At 34.4% G+C, this 17,048-nt stretch overlaps 3 protein-coding genes across 5 annotated transcripts in view; 2 read left to right on the forward strand and 1 right to left on the reverse strand.

Annotated features, from left to right (window-relative positions):
• Window positions 1–443, forward strand: part of LOC108686270 (G-protein coupled receptor Mth2-like) — a 12,280-nt gene extending 11,837 nt beyond the window's left edge. The window contains exon 7 of the mRNA XM_018191491.1: window positions 55–443. Coding sequence (XP_018046980.1) covers window positions 55–421 — 367 coding nt within the window. The 3' untranslated portion in view covers window positions 422–443. The remainder of the gene's footprint in view (window positions 1–54) is intronic.
• Window positions 444–1,330: 887 nt separating this feature from the next.
• On the reverse strand, window positions 1,331–11,116 carry LOC108686290 (pre-mRNA-processing-splicing factor 8). Of its 2 annotated transcripts, XR_001931698.1 has the most exons (10): window positions 10,999–11,116; window positions 10,504–10,731; window positions 10,271–10,439; window positions 9,615–9,779; window positions 9,321–9,536; window positions 8,660–8,998; window positions 8,198–8,303; window positions 2,811–8,126; window positions 1,975–2,637; window positions 1,331–1,774 (listed from the first exon to the last, which is right to left on the reverse strand). XR_001931698.1 is itself a non-coding variant. In XM_018191517.1 (9 exons), exons 2-9 carry the CDS (start codon window positions 10,715–10,717, stop codon window positions 2,044–2,046), a joined length of 7,119 nt encoding a protein of 2,372 aa, XP_018047006.1. In that variant the 5' UTR covers window positions 10,718–10,731; window positions 10,999–11,116; the 3' UTR covers window positions 1,859–2,043. The 2 variants fall into 2 exon arrangements, 1 of the variants encoding a protein (XP_018047006.1); XM_018191517.1 differs by lacking the exon at window positions 1,331–1,774 and having other exon boundaries at window positions 1,859–2,637.
• Window positions 11,117–13,115: 1,999 nt separating this feature from the next.
• Window positions 13,116–17,048, forward strand: part of LOC108686274 (vacuole membrane protein 1-like) — a 4,204-nt gene continuing 271 nt past the window's right edge. Inside the window, exons 1-4 of one of the 2 annotated variants that reach the window (XM_018191495.1) lie at window positions 13,116–13,340; window positions 14,745–15,089; window positions 16,089–16,598; window positions 16,717–16,996. In XM_018191495.1, coding sequence (XP_018046984.1) covers window positions 14,766–15,089; window positions 16,089–16,598; window positions 16,717–16,996 — 1,114 coding nt within the window. In that variant the 5' untranslated portion in view covers window positions 13,116–13,340; window positions 14,745–14,765. Of the gene's footprint in view, window positions 13,341–14,744; window positions 15,090–16,088; window positions 16,599–16,716; window positions 16,997–17,048 lie in introns of those variants that run through there. The other variant, XM_018191496.1, reaches the window with a different exon arrangement.

A 17,048-nucleotide genomic window follows, 5' to 3' on the forward strand; every position in this document is an offset into this window, starting at 1 on the left:
TTAATAATTTTAAATTATATAAGATGCATAAGAAACAAATGTATTTACATGTAGGTTCAATCTGTATCTGAAATTATTCATCGTGATGGGCATAAACTGGTCCATGGAAATAATATCATGGCTATTCAAGAGCGCGCCGCCATATATTTGGTATCTCACCGATCTGACAAATACCCTGCAAGGTCTCATTATCTTCATTATATTCGTATGGAAGAAGAAAATCAAGAGGTTGCTGTTAAAGCGTTTCGGTTATCAGGCTCGCGATTTCTTCTCCAGAAATTCAACACGCAGTGGCAATCACAGTTCAGCTTCGCGTACCTGCACTACTACATCAGGCATAATGTCTCTACAGGAGAAGGTCAATCCTTATGTGCAAACAAATTGCCGCGCGAAAAGTTCATCCGATGAGGTTGATTCTTGAATGTTGCAATGTAAGAGAAAGATTGCACTATGTGAAATAGAAATTGATGATTATAATGACCAGTTAGGTGGTGCCGTAATTTAATTCTCTATTCGAGAATTAATTTTACATTGCTTGCGTTGATCTCTTTTATTAAGAACATCGAAATTAGTATTTTTCATCTCTCTTTTTTTATTTCTTTAAAATGTACTTACAAGTTTTTTTATCTCTTACAATCCAAAGATGATTAAAGAAATTAATTAACTTAGGTAGAAAGGTATCGTCTACTTGACGTAATTAATCATTCTCGACAAATCTGATGTCCTATCATTGTAAGAAAAACGCAAATTTGTTACAGCCATATAACGTACAAATCAACATCAAAAATACATTATTTTTATGCTATTAATGGCATAAATGAATGATTATTAATTGATCATTATAACGTTATATCATCGATTAGTCATTTATCTAATGTTAGTAAATATGACGTTGTAAATACGTCATAGAATGACGTCAATGTGTAATTTAAAATGACTAACTATGACGTCAAAATAATTACCTGCTACCTGGGAAATTATTTTGCATCTATTGTCGTCCTCATTAAAATGATAAAAGTATTATTGTGTATCATATACATTGACTGCCGTATGCCATAATGTTGTATAAATTTTATTTTAATATATAAGAGTTTATTATTATTATACATCATTGATAACATTTTGATAAAAAGGCTACGGATAATTTTACTAATTTTAACTTCAATTCGTAATACATTATTCGCACAACTATCTTTTACATTCTCTTTTTTAAATATTTATTTTTATTATATTGACACTTGGTCTTCATTTCCTTACGTATAAGTGTTTAATATTATTAAAGGAATTCAAGAAAAAAGATATATAAAAAATATGTATTTTTAAACAAGTAGTTTATATGGAGATTAAATGACATTTAAGATATTTTATATTCGTGGAACAAAAGTAAAATTAAATACCGACCAATGTCAAATCATCCGTACATTTTATCATATGCATATACATTTTATCATATGTGATAGTAATACATATGTACCTTGAAAATCCTTGCACTGAGATAGACTTTAAATCGAGTATCCCCATAATAATAATAAATTTAATTTAATTATTCCATTGATTTAGTATGAAATATATTTGTCAATAGATTTTTGGAATTGCATTTCATTTGTCGCATTAGATAATACAATATAGCTCTTCACCGCTTACGGTCACAGAATATTTCTGTACAAGTGCCATCATAATCATTCGTACAAGTGCCATCATAATCATTCGTACAAGTGCCATCATAATCATTCGTTTAATGTTTAATAGTTGTGTATTTGCATTTAATATGCACCTATAAGAAAAAATATAGAAAATCAAATGGACACAATTACGAGGAAAGTAAAAGCACAGTGTTCACGCAAAACAAAGTCTGCAATTATTAGATAATAAAAGCTTAATCTGTATTCTTTACTATTACATGTGTTTGTAATCGTCTATGTATACGATAATTAGACGAGAAAAGTAAAAAATAAAGAACATTACAACACGTACTCTCATACTACTTGTACACATCCTGCACTTCTTTCAATTACTGTCAGTCAAAATCTTAAGGAGTTTATTTTACGCAAACATATCTTCTCGATCAGCTCCAACACCGTCACCATCTTCCAAGCTTGAAAAATTGAGAAAATGGGCCGGCCTGTGCACCTCATGATAAAATTCCTTTGGATTCGCTAGTTGTAACTCATATTTCATGTTGGGATCGTGTCTCACGCCCATGAAATTGTAATTCCACGAGCCTTGACTAGGCACCATAAAGAAGCCAAGGAAACGATCAGACAAAAGCATCTGTACCTTCTCATAATGACTAGGTAGATAACCTTTCGGATTGTTGCCCTTATCAGTATTTTGCTTGCCCCATTCGAAACCACTCGGAGTTAGTTTGTACGCTGTGAGAGAGCAAGAACCAGGCGTGAAACTGCAAGTGATAACTATGGTCTTCTCGCCGTCCCAAATGGAATTCTCCGCCATAATCCGAGCGTGAGTGGATATGTCCTGTGGCGAGAGTTGTGGCAGCTCATTTGGCTGCGTGTGTATCCATCCTAGTGGCTCCATCTCTTTTAAATATTGATGATTAGGTAGTGTATTTGGTAAATGAACGGTCTGATGAGTTCCCCATTGCGGTGCCATTACAATACATCTGATTTCTTTTACCTGTCACACATAGAACATGAGATTAGTAGATTATACAGCTAAAATTGATTTAAATTTTAATATATAAAATAAAAAATTTTTAAATGTTAAATGTAATATAAAATAAAAAGAAAAAATTGTTATACATATATTAAAAAATATTTTAAATATAGATGAAATGATTTAATAATTACCTGAGGATTGTCAGGTGGACTGATGCCATACAAATAACCAGCTATCTGCGCTCGCAAATCAGAAATGGTAACAAATTTCTTTAATACATTTTTAGGTAAGATGTAAGTATAACCAGTCTCTTTGATATCATCGGATGAAACATAGATGTGATTTGTTCTGAGATGGAGATTAGTTGCAGAGATAGCACGTACTCGCCACTCAGTCTTAGAGCTGAAAGTCTGCGTCTCATAATTGGACGTAGTCGCAGTAATAATCTCATCACCGTGTTTGTTTACTGTTCGCGTGGTGGTAGCGGTTAATTGGCTCTGTTCCTTAGTCTGCTTTTCAATCTCGGCAATTTGTTGCCGTTGCGCAGATGGAGCACTTATTTCCATACCCAAAATGATATCGCGAATCTCGGATTGCGTGAGCGATGCAACATTGACATTGTTCTTCTTGCCATAGTCTGCTAGAATCAGATCCTTTAATTGTACTTCTACTTTAATCCATTCGTCGTCCGTCAGTGATGGCCATATATGATGTGGCTCAGTGATGGTAGTCTTGTCGGGTTTGAGGACAACTTTGGTTCTCTCAGTGTTAACATGCAGAGCGCGTAAGATCAGAATCAGTCGTGAGAACGCAGTATAAGATGAGATTGTCTTCAACCAGTCGTCATAAAGATTGAATAGTACCATCTGTGGCTCGGTTGCCTTTAAAATCAAATCACCAAACTTCTCGACTTTGAGACATGCCTGGAATGGTAATTGTAACTCGGATCCTTTGATAACTATGTTGGGAAAATCCAACAAGTGCACTTCCAGTGGATCTAACATTCCCTTTCTGGTGACGATAATCTGTTTTGGTTGTTCCTCTACTGGTAGAGAACGAATCAGCGCAGCAACTTCTTCAGCAGTCTTCCATTTGGCCAATTGACCCAGACGCTTTTGGCCCGCCCAAACGGAAGTGTGAATAATTTTCAAAAAGAGTTGTCCCGTGCGTGGATTGAAGATGAAAATTGCACCATTTATCGGTTTTGTTGTTAAATTGCCTTCAAAAGTTTTGTGGATAGTTACGCGATACACGTTCGTGTCGTCAACGAACCATATGATCTGATTGGAGAAGAGTTCGCCATAATTTTGCGAGGAGAGATAAGGCTCCGTCGGTTCGGACGAGTATAACTGCAATGCCTTGCGAATACGTTCACGTAACACATACAAGGCTGGATTTGCTTTCATGATCTTTGCCATGGCTTGCTGTATAAGTGGTTTGCAACCAGGGAACCAATTACCGTAAGCGCTATGTAAATTATATGCTAAATCGATGGCTATGAGAAGACCAGTGGGTGATGGATAGATGGACATGTTATCCGTAGTATAATCAAGGAATTTCGCACGAGCATATCGCTCGATGTCATGTGAGTCATAGTCGCCCCATCTCAATTGAACATCGATCCAATACTTTTGCGTGGTCGTGTTATCCATCACATCTTTGGAGTCAGCAAGAAGAGATGGTCGAGACACGTTCCACTTATAGGCGGAGAATAGTAGAATGTCGGCACATGAGGAGTTCATTTTGTAAGACTTTCGCGGATGTATCGTCTCCTTCTGCACAGTTTCAATTTCTAGTGCATCCAATTCTTGATCGAAAACCTGGCAAAGATCCATCACAATGGATTCGTGTACCTTTTGCCACAAATGAGCGCGGAATATCTGGATCAACGAGATTTTTAAGGTTGGTATTTTTCCGTGCATGAATATCCCTGTCAGATCAAGCTGCACTTGGAAACCGACGTAAACGTTGGCGCGATTAATAGTGGGTGACCACCATAGAGTGAATCGACGATTGGGAATCTGGTTGAGACCGGAACGTTGAGCATTTGTCAATTTCTTGTATTTCATGGATTCTTCGAAACCAGATGCTTTCTCCCAAAACAGACCCTCCCACGTCGGGAAGTAAGTTCCCTTAAAGAGAGTATGTTCCAAGATGCCCTCGACACCACCGAGCGCTTGAATCATGTCAGTTCGGTAGTTGTTCAAATTCCATAGTTTGCCATCATGACGTTGATGAGTCCACCAAAACGGATTCTGTTTCAACACTTGATATTGTTTGAATTCAGTGCGAATGCGCCAGCCCTTGTCATAGGCCAGCGTGTGTCGGTCCTTCTGAAATAGCGTATTTATTCTGGGAATACCGCGATCCCAGCTATCCTCGAGATCTTCTAGAGTGAGTCTGCGATTCTGAGCGTTGGCCTCTTGCCGTTTCAGGGCGTACTCTGCCCAAACGCGTTGAGAATCGATAAATTCTGATTCCCATGGCTGTATATAACGATACAAGTTCGGAATCAGTTGATCTTCGTCGTGGCTCATACCCGAACGGAAGTGAGTGATGCCCACGTCGGTTTGCTTCGACCATCTCAAGTCTGATTGCGGTATTAATACATGACCCATCGATAACATTCCCAGACCTCCCAATTCTTTGGGCGTGTAAAAGACGACAGGTGGAAAACGCGATGGCATTTTGGAATTCAGTCCGATTTTAATACGTGTCTGAATCTTATTTTCACACTTGACTAGCAGATCCAATAATTCTTGTGTGTTCACCACTGCCTCTCTGAAATAAGTCATTAAACCGATTAATGCAGTATTCCACTTATTTACGATCTTCGTGAAAGTAGTTGAACCCGAGGCCATCAAGATTTGTCTGACACGATTATGGAAACGCTGCAAACTCTCATCATCAACACGTAGGAAGCATTGCGCTGTTCTCTCTTTTGTGATTTCATTCTGAAGATTCCAGACGCCATCCCGATGTGTAAATTCCTCGTGAGTTGTTCTACATTTGGGTAGAATCCTGCATTCAAAACCACTCATGTTGAACAATAAATTGGGATTATCTTTACTATAGACGCTGACAAAGCTATTCTCCCATTGAATGGTAGTGGTGGAACGTGGTAGTCGGTTTTTAATGTCCCAGAAAACGGCGCGACCTAGGTTCACGTCGTGCTTCATCAGCCTCATACGAGCGTCTCGCGGCCAACATTTCTTATTGTTGTAGCCAACAATGTTCTCATTATTTGGATCAGGATGCTCAGTAAGATAACGCTGAATAAGATCTCTCGCTTCGTCAGCAGAGAAGCGCAGGAATAGATGTATTCTATCGACATAGCGACAGTACAATCGAATAGGATGCGCCGTTTCAGAGGCGACATCCTGAAACGTCAAGAAGTCGTTTGGCATTTGCGGCGGGCCAGCCATCTCGCTAGCTCGTTGGAGACCTAACACGAGCAGATCCAATACCAGTCCATAGTACTGAGCAATAAAAGATGCAAATTGCAATCCCCTGATAATACCGTAACTGTTAGTGTGATTCATATCCTTGTAATTGATGACTACGTTATTCTTCGCCGTCATGTAATCGGCAATATTGTGATCGACTATTAGACGCAACAGTCTGTTAAGCAGTGTGAGATCGATCTTTTCGTACAGTTTCTCAAACTTCGATTCGAGCAATACATTGCACTCACCCTCACTGACATCCCACACGTCCTGTAGATTGTTGATACCTTGGCACCACTTGTAAACAAGGAGTGGTGGAGGTTCCGTGTCGGCTGGTTTCACCCAGGGTGGGAATAGTCGTCTTTTGTCCGCCTCATACCACAAGTATTGATCGAGGTAAGCATCTGTGATCTTTTCGAGCGGCTCTACATCATACACAGGAATCAAATGACTATAAAGATCCATGAATTCAATGCCGACTTCCTTGAAGGCTCTTTGCGTAAGCAAATGTCTTTTAATTCTAGATAGTGCCTCGTGTGGATTGTCATATGCTTGCTCTATCAATCCTAATTCTTCTCGTTGACTTTGATTTAATCTAGATTTAACACTATACGCTTCTTTCAAGCGTTCCAGAGCCAATATCAGTAGCTTTGTGTCGTGTTTGTACGATAATGGTGGGAAAGGGATCGGAGCGAATCTTCGAGACTCCAGCCAATGCACCGAAGTAGTAAAGATTGCTACGGCTTCTTCCGGGGATATATACGGACCGTCTTTCAAGTAATTATGCTGTCGTTCTTGCTCAGCTTTCAAATAGAGACGCGTCAAACGACCAAGATTCTTCTTGCATACGGTTTTATCCACTGTAGCACCGCGTCGAATTCTCTCTCGATTGTAATGAGCCGTATTCGTCCACCAATCGGCTTTCATTTTTACGTAACGCAATATCATATTCTCGATTGGAATTGGTAAACCTGGCACTTTCCATGGAATATTCGCCTTCCAACAACGCCAGGCCTCACTTAGATGTTGAAGGATAGTCCGTGCTTTGTTCTGTTTTATTCCTTCAGGCATCATATCTACTATGTCATGCATTACAGATGCTCGTAATTCAAGATCGAAGTGCGACTCAACTCGTTGCTTCGTCACTGTTTTCGCCACACCCTTCGAATGACGACCTTCAAATTGTCTTGACAGTAAATTACCCAGCCATCTTTCTAATAATGGAGTGATACCTCTCATGAAGAACAACCAGACACGCCAGCCAGGTGCCCAGAATCCACAGCCAGGTCCTTTACCGACTGGTCCGGTATTGAAACGATAATAGATTAGATGTTTCAAATCTTTGCACATCCTAATCTGTCGCATTAATTTGTATTTGTATCGATACATGCCAGTCAATTGACCAACATGTGCAAAGATATATTGTAATCCATCAGCAAGTTGAAAGGCATCCACATTGTTTAATCGATACTGAACGTGAGAATCGATAATGAGCTTAGTCAAACGAAGGATTTCACGACACAGATGAAAAGCGTTACCAAAACGTGATTTTTTTCTCTCTTTCGTCGTGAGCGTCTTGACAGGTTTCAGATTGAAATTGTAATCCAAGTGAAGATAGTTGAGATTCTTTCGGTGTATCAATAGATTCAACATGTTATATCCTTGCCGACACACTTGCAGACCGGCTTCCACCCAGTCTATCGTCGTTGTCTGGAAGAACTTGGTAGACTTAAATGAACGGAATAAATAGCGTTTTTTTTGCGGTTTCGGTGGCCTGTGCTTCAGAGCGTTCAACACAAAATATTTTAACAGTTTTTGATAACTGACTCGCACTTTTACAGGTTGTCCAGGTGGACAATGTTCTCTGTACCATGACTTGACTAATGGAATGTCAATAGCTCTTCTTGTTCTACCAGAACGTGTGTTAAATGGTCTTGGTGCCCACAGAAGTGCTATTCCATTTGCTGTGTTGTCGGTATAAAGAGGTGTTTCCTGAAGAAATGGTTGTACCTCACCAGGTAAAACAAAGTCTTCATCGTCTTCAATTTGTGGTTCCATCGTCTGCAATGAATTAAATGTAAATGCATAAATTAATTAATGTAATTTATTTAATTTGAAAGTTAAAATTTTACCTTTAGTGAATTTCTGTGAGAAATTGGATTGATTAAGGGATCGAAATAGAATGCAGGCAAATCTGGATCTTCGGTCTTTATGTACACAACATTTGGTGCATGATACCTGTAAATTATATATTAATTATTAATAGAGATGCATAACATCATGTAAAAGTATATATATATATATATATATATATATATATATATTTTATTTGAAAAAATTATGTAAACTTGTAAGTGATGTCAGCAGTTCCTTTTTATAATTTTCATAAAAGAGACGAATAACAATCACTAGATTTCCTTTACCACATTGCTAGTAAGACCTTTATACACTAATACGAAGATCTCAAAACTAATGTGGAACACAGAAAAGAAACAACAAAAAATCCAAAAAAACAGTTTAAATAAAAAAAGTTTTTTTAAATCTTAATAATATTTATAAAAGAAATTTAAAAAATTTGTACTACTATAACTCACCATGAAAGATGCACGAAATGAGGCATGTTATTGTACAAGTAAGGAAACGCAATCCTGTATTCAGTTCTGATAGGCTGCCTGATAATGATCTTATTTATGTCATTAAATTCGTTCCAATCTTCATCAGCAGCATTTGAATCTTTCACTAATGGTTCAAATTTCGGTCCTCCAGGGATAGCCATGTTTAGGGCTTTTGCAGTGAAGAATGATTTGGGGTCAAATAGATAAAAAAAATTTTGATCTACCAAGTCGGTTAACAATTGATTAGCCAAACGATACAGAGTGGCCATTTGTGGTAACGCTAGGTTCCATCTCCGATATGTAGATCCATTAACATATCTGTAATATATTTTATCATTCAGATTCTATATTATGTATAGAATACAAAATTTTATTCTTAGAGCGTAAATATATCTTTTCAGAATAGCATTTTCTCCAACTGGATAGTCTGTACATCATGAATTTGAATGAATGATATACAGTACCCAGTTGTCAACTCACATGTCCAGTTGATTTCAGGACCCCTACGCTTTTCATCATTAGCAAACCAAATATAAGAATCAAATATAAAGGTCAAAACAAATATAAGAATAAAATTTTGTTCTCTCTCAATGTGCGACGGTCTTTCTCTTATAATTTTTTTATGTAAACTTCAACTTACTTTGTCCCAACCAAGGGTTTGTGTTCGTAAAACCATGATGCCACAGACTCGTCTTCTTCTGAATCAAGTTCAATTTGTATAGCTTCTAATGGTTCAACGTCCAGAACATTATCTGCATAATCTAAAGGAGGTTCTTCATCATCAAAAGGTGGGAATCTCATTCTTTTAAAATGTCTACGATCTCTTTTTTCTCGTCTCATCATAATCCACATAGTGCTGAAAAAAATTGAAACCTTTTTAATACAAATACCTTATATAGTATTAAGGATAATGACAAAAATGTTCATGTCTTACCCCCATTGAGCTATGTATACAGGTTCTATAACCCAAGGAATTTCATTGACAAAAGTAATGGCTCCAGTAATATGATATAAGACCTTTACATCCCTTATTTGTTCCCATGGCATAGGCATATTTTCCAACAGTTTCATAACGGCATGTGGCATGTATTTTAATGCTCTGTAATACAAATGTTAATAACAGAAATGTTTATAGAAAGTCTGATTACATACAGCTAGAGTTCTATATTATAAGTGCAAATGGATTTCGCTTGTTGATTGGCTGATAGCGACTACAAATCAAAATTGAGAATATTAGGCCTGCAGCTGATTCTTTGTACTGATTCTTTGTGCAAACTTTGTACAAATCTTGCAACTTTGATAATCTCCTTTTTAGCGTTGTTTGTAATGTTAGAATTAGAATAAGAATGTTTCTGATTGATCAAATTTCATTAGAAACAAAACTTTTTGACATCTTTCTCCAGGAGAACCTTCAAACTAAACTTCAGAATCTGACAGGATCTCTAATAGGTATAGCTTTGTTACAATTGGGCTGCAGGCCCAATATTCTCAGTTTTGATTGGCGACCATTCATCAACCAGCAAGAAAATACTATTTGTGCTTCTCTTATAATATAGGATTCTACATACAGCTTTCTATAATATATCTTACCCCAAATAAACACGCTTATCATGACGATATTTTCTACTGCTCATATCACCATGATCTCTAATGATCTTTCTTATATGCTCAGCCGGCATATCTTCTTTCTGAGCATCTACAAAGCCAAACTTTCTCTTCTCCGCAAATCGTTTTGATTGTAATTGCTGCCATTTTTGTGCTAGAGCAAGATTACCATTACAAAAAAATACAATATAAAAAAAACAGTTGGTAATAAACATTACCTTTTTCCTGAAGTTTATCCTCAGATAAAACTTCTGGTTGTTTAGGCATCTGAGGTAATGGTGGTCCAGCTATAGCCTGCATGTGAGCATGATGAGCAGCTTGAGCATGAGCTGCAGCAGCCTGGGCATGTACTTGGGCTGCTATCTGGGCTTGTTGTTGGGCCATCATCGTGGCCCATGGATTTGGGTTCAACAAATACGGTGGAATAGACATGATTGCGAGTGTTTCTGAAATAAAACACAAGAAAACAGGATAACATTGTCGATCAATTTTCCCTGATATAAATTGACATTTTCTGTATATAAACACGGTAAAATATTTCAAATTAAATTCTCAATTCTAAAGTACAGCGCTATGTATCATAAATCAATTATTTCAAGTAGAATTTCTATTTCCGAAACTTGAAACATGTCTGATCGCGTGGAAGTATACATACATGCATATAAACAGTAGTACTGGCAGATATATTAGAATAATAAACAAATTACACTTACAGTTTTTCACAATGTTAGTTTATCAATTCCTGCATGACGACAAATCATATAAAATCATCACGCAATTGATCACTTTATATCAAGGATCGGCTCCTTTTTTCGCAAGAAATGGCTTCGATTTCTTATGACTGTGTTCAAAATATAAAAGAGAGAGTAAACTCATCGTGGAAGCACAGTATGAGCACAGTATGTATGTACATACAGTATAGACACTGACTGTCGGCACCTTTGATACAGTGGATTCTAGGGTGCAGTCGAGTTGCCGCTATGAATGCTTCAAGTATTTTTTGATTGATCAATTAGTAAAATTCTTTCTTCCGATTGATTAATCAAATGTTTCAAATCATTCGTAGTGGCAACTACGTCATCCTAGATCACATGATTCGCCGCCATGTTGTAGGTTGGAAAGGCGCTTATAAATTTGAGTTTTTATAAAGCTATAGAATGATTTTTCTATAAAAAAAAGACATAATTCAGTTTGAAGATTGAAGAAAAATTGAAGTTTGATCAAAATAAAAAGGAACCAAAACTTCTTTATTCTTATTAATGAAATTTCAGTCTTTAATTTTTAATCTCAATCTTTAATGCATAGTCTGATTTTGGCCTAAAGGATGAAATAATACACGATACGGAAATCAGCATGCGGGATAGAGGATGCGTGATTCGAATAGCCAATCATGGGAAAGACAGGATAGAAAAATGCGGAAGAGCGTTGATTGACTGTACAAACTTCAATCTTTCAATCTTCAATCTCATTCTTCAATGCGTAGTCTGATTCTGATCTAAGGCTGTGTTCCAAATTTACTGCCAGCATTGAAAATGTTACAGTTTACGTTGGACTATAAGTTCGCTGCGTTCAGCGAACTTAACAGTTGAGTTCGCTGAACGCAGCCATAGATTTTTAATGCAGTCAATTTTGGAACACAGTCTTAATCGTCCGTTGACTGACTAATCGCGTTTACTGTTAGAATTGACCAATTGCGGTTAACAATTAATCACAATTAAGCTTGATTGGTGAAATCAGACTTAAGTATTTCTATGTAAAGAAGAATTTACATTTTCTAATGGAAAAATGTATTTTCTAAGAATTTTAGTAAGTGATATTTAAACATCAGGCGAGCAAATTTACTAGATGTTGTTCTATGAAATAATCAGTATTCTAGTAAATTCGCTTACTTTTGTAATTTTTACCTCGTTTCAAGATACAGAATCGATTCCTAGAATTGATTCCCACGGAATACTAATAGAATAGAATACTAATAGAATAGAATACTAATAGAATACTAATAATTTCATTGGTCAACATCTAATAAATTTGCTCATTTTTGTAATTTTTATTTTGTTTGAAGATATATGGCTTCTGCACACTGGACGTGGAAACGCTTGTCGCACGGCAAAATGTGATGTGGTAGCCAATAAGCAGCTTCTAATGTGTTCATGTCTAATGTGGTGTCGTGTCTCATTTTGCTGCCAATAGAATCGACCATCAGCTTACCCCTTTCTATTAATTAATTTACCATCTTGTATGTGAGTGATATTCGATTGTCCATGTTGCTAATTGGCCAATTCGTAATTTGATCTCCTGATTGGTTGATTCAGTAGAAAAATTTTAAGCCTCAGTCGCTCTGAATGGTGTGATCAATCGCTACGTGGTCAAATCAAATGCTTCTATACTACTTATAGATCTCATTTGTAGTTCTTCAAATGCTCCACGTGAGAACTTATGACCTCCAAAAATATTTCGAAAAGCTCGAGATTTTATTCGAAGAATTGCAAGATTAAACGTGATAATTTTCAGACGCCATATGTAGAATTTTAATAAGTCTGTAACAGGATAGTCAAAAGAACTTTTTACGTATTTCTTTGATATAAAAAGAAATTGAATAAAAAGGGAGAAAGGAAGGACAAAGAAAGAAAATAATGAAAAAGGACGGATATTTATATTGAAGATGGAGAAGTGAAGGAGAAATCCCCTCTCCCTTCCCTGAGTTGCTCGTTGCGCTTCATTGCGCTCATGTGATATTTACGTCGTATGGTGATACGTTTCTGACATATTTATTATACGTGTAACGTATATATGTCCAGAGATATTGTATGTATATATGTATATATACACACACGCATGTATACATACGTACATATGCGTGAGTGGTCACGTCATAAGTGATTTGACAGTAATTAATCGTGATAAACGGTGCAAAGGTTGGGAAACCTTACAAGACTTGTATTAAAATTGTTTAATACTCCCTTTCACTCCTCACGATGATATAGGAAAAAAAAATCATCGTACTGTGATCTCCTGAATGTACATATATCGTAAATAAGATCTTAAAATTGAAAAGGTAATTCATTTACGCGAAATAATTTTATTGCTTTATATAACTACTAAAGGAAATCAATCATGAAAGATAATTAAAGAGGATTGGAATTATAAAATATATTCTATATATTCTCGTATGAAATTTATGAGATATTCTTTCTCGATTACAATATGTTGAAATTCGGAACATTACATAGTTTATCGAGCTCTTATCATGAGTCTACAATTTTCGGGATAATTGTCACGATAATTAGATTCTTTAATGTACAATAGCAATAAGCAATATGGTATAATTGAGCGTGATAATTGCAAGTATGAAGTGCAATATAATATTGACTAATATAAAATGTATAATAAAACAATGAATGATTAGCCAATTAATTTATCATTTAAAATTTGTTGATATCTCAATATCATCCTTTATCCTATTTGTATTAAACATTCTATGACATATACTTGCATATTGTAAGAATAATAGAAAAGAATTTAAGCTTTTTTTATTTTAATGCTTTAACTTCTCGTAATTTAAAATAAATTTCATTTATATGTATTGAATTTACATAAACTTACAGATATAATACTTAGGAGAATTATTTGCATTCTAGTTTAGATTCTCTAATTTTTGTTTTGTATGAACATTAATGAAATTTGACATTCACAATTTTTATCTTGCAGAGTAAGTATTAACTATAGGAATATGTAGTAAGTATTTAAATGATGTTACAATTTGTCATATAGAATGTAAAACAGTAATTGCATGATGTTATAAGATTTTATTTATATGATTTTTTTAAGTTTTTCTTCTTTTAATTGTATTTATTAGTAATAATGATAAATTTTCTTGTCCATTATATCCAAAAGGAACAGTAATTCTAGAAAGCAATTTATGTTTACATTGGGTAATTATTTGACCTTTGATCTATAATAACTCATCTGCTATATTTTATTGATAGTGTCAAGTTCTCTTATAATTTTTTTCATTTTATATATATATATATACTCTCTACATTTATTACAATAATATTAGAATTCATATTATTGTACTTGCATTGAATAACCTCTTAAAGTTATATAATGGACAAGATTTGTGAATTTAAACAATGCAATTCTACATATACAATTATAATAATTGAAGCTGATACTAACATAACTGGAGTAAATTATAAAATGTTTTCATAAAGAATAAAAGAACTTTATTTTCTATTATATTATTTCATTTATGTGATTATATAGGAACTTGTTAAATAATAAATATTGATTTATGTTGTAAGAAAGAATTTATGAGATGCATATAATTTTTTAAATTACGTACAAAAATATTAATGTTTGAAAGATACATAAGCTTATCATTACATAAGTTGTTATTAATACGCATGTGTCCGCATTACATTCTTTGTTAATAATACATTACATTTTTTGTTTACAGATTAACCATTTAGAAAATACCATGCTGGGTAATTCTACTGCCATTCAACGTCCAAAAGATCAAGCTTCCACTAATGGAGCTCAAAGAAGTATTGGAAAAAGAATATCCACTCCAGCAATGGAACATAATTCAAGCCATCCACATAGTGTTTCAAATTTGGATGCAGATCATTTAACACTTTGGCAACATCCAATTACAACTTTACATTACTTCTTTAGTGAAGCAATTATTAATATGCTTAGTTTAATGAAGAAAACATTGCTCTACAAACGGACTGTATGCGCTATGATTTCAATTATAATATTATTTCTTCTATCAAGTAGAATTTCTGGTCCCCAACAAGAGGTACTCTAAATTACTTTTAGATAATTCTAGATATATGTTAACAGAATTCTTATTTTTGTCTATATTTCTATAATATTTTCCTGATTATTTTTCATTTAATTAGTCGACTTTTAAAAATGTCCAAAACTTTAAATTGTTAAAAGAGAAAGACTACGAGTCAAAACTAATTGTTAATTGCTAATAATTAATTTATATTTCAAATCCTAACATTTAACATAAACGTTTCCACCTTCATCTTCAGTGTAATTTATAAAAATTACAATTGAAAAATAAAATAAAAATAAAAAGGTTGCAATATCGGTTATATAATAGTTCCATGATTAAATTTAAAAATTGAGTAAAAATTATGATTGTGCAGATCATAAAACGTTTTAATAATGCGACAAGTCTTATTCTATTTTTGTTTATATTTAAACAGTTTTTAATATTTAATCATGCGACAATTTTTACTCAATTTTTATATTTAATCATGGAATTATTATATAACCGATATTGCGAGATCTTTTTATTTTTATTTTTATTTTTCAAACGTAATTTTTATGAGTTAGATGACTTAATGAAAGTGGACATGTTTGTATGTTAAATGTTTATAGCAATAAGATTTAGAATATGAAGGTTCAGTTCCACAACTCACAGTTAACTCTTACTGAGGTTCAATTTATTCATTGTCTCTTTCTAATTCTAAAATCGGAAAGAGATGAGAAACAAGTCGAACTTCAGTTAAGAGTTAACCGTGAGTTGTGGAACTGGCCCTAAGTATTAGCAATTAACAACTAGCTTTGATTTGTAGCTTTCTCTTTTAACACAATTTATTTTTTAAAAAAATCTTGAATCAAAATAATTTGATTATTTTTAAATCATGAATTAAAAGTAGAAGAGTCTTGAAAATTAAGTTTCAAAAAAAGATTGATAATATGTACAATTACGTTAATTAAAAATTAATTTTTTATTCGTTATTTGATTATTTAGATTAATGTAAAATAATGGATTCGTTTTCAGATTTTTAAATTGTGGGAAGCCAAAATTATATGGTGGTTATATTGGGTAGGATTAGGTGTATTATCAAGTGTAGGTCTCGGGACAGGTTTGCATACCTTTGTATTATACTTAGGACCACACATAGCAGCTGTTACTATGGCAGCATATGAATGCGGTGCTCTGAATTTTCCTGAACCACCATATCCTGATCAAATAATATGCCCGACAAAGATTGATCCAATGTGGACAGTAGGTATATTAAATATCATGAAAAAAGTACGTGTAGAGGCCATGCTCTGGGGAGCTGGTACTGCACTTGGCGAGTTACCACCATATTTTATGGCCAGAGCTGCAAGAATGAGTGGAAAGAATAATAAGAATGAAAATTTCGATCAAGAAGATCTGAAAGAATTGGAGGCTTTGGAAGCATTAGAAAATGGAGAGAACGTATCATTTGTAATGCGTATCAAATTAAATATGAAGCGATTTGTTGAAAAAGCTGGATTTTTGGGTATATTAGCTTGTGCATCGGTATGTACACAAGTAAATTTTGTTTTTTCTATATAAAAGATGTTTTAAGTAATAAAGATTTTTTATTTAATATCATTTATCTTTTTCATGTTGAATATATTATAACAAAATTTTGCAGATTCCAAATCCATTGTTTGACCTGGCTGGTTTGACATGTGGACATTATCTCATTCCATTCTGGACGTTCTTTGGCGCAACCCTTATAGGAAAGGCTGTTATTAAAATGCACATACAGCAATTAGCAGTGATCATAGCCTTCAATGAAGAACTCTTAGATAAATTTATTAGCTTATTAGCGATCGTACCGTTTATTGGTACCAAATTCCAAGAACCATTAAAGAAATATTTCATTGCACAGAAACAAAAGCTACATGATAAATCATCTATGGTAAGTTATTAGTTTTATAAGATATAAATGTACAATAGGCACTATATATATATATATATATA

The sequence above is a fragment of the Atta colombica genome, unplaced genomic scaffold, assembly GCF_001594045.1.
Source record: "Atta colombica isolate Treedump-2 unplaced genomic scaffold, Acol1.0 scaffold172, whole genome shotgun sequence".
Lineage (NCBI taxonomy): Eukaryota > Metazoa > Arthropoda > Insecta > Hymenoptera > Formicidae > Atta > Atta colombica.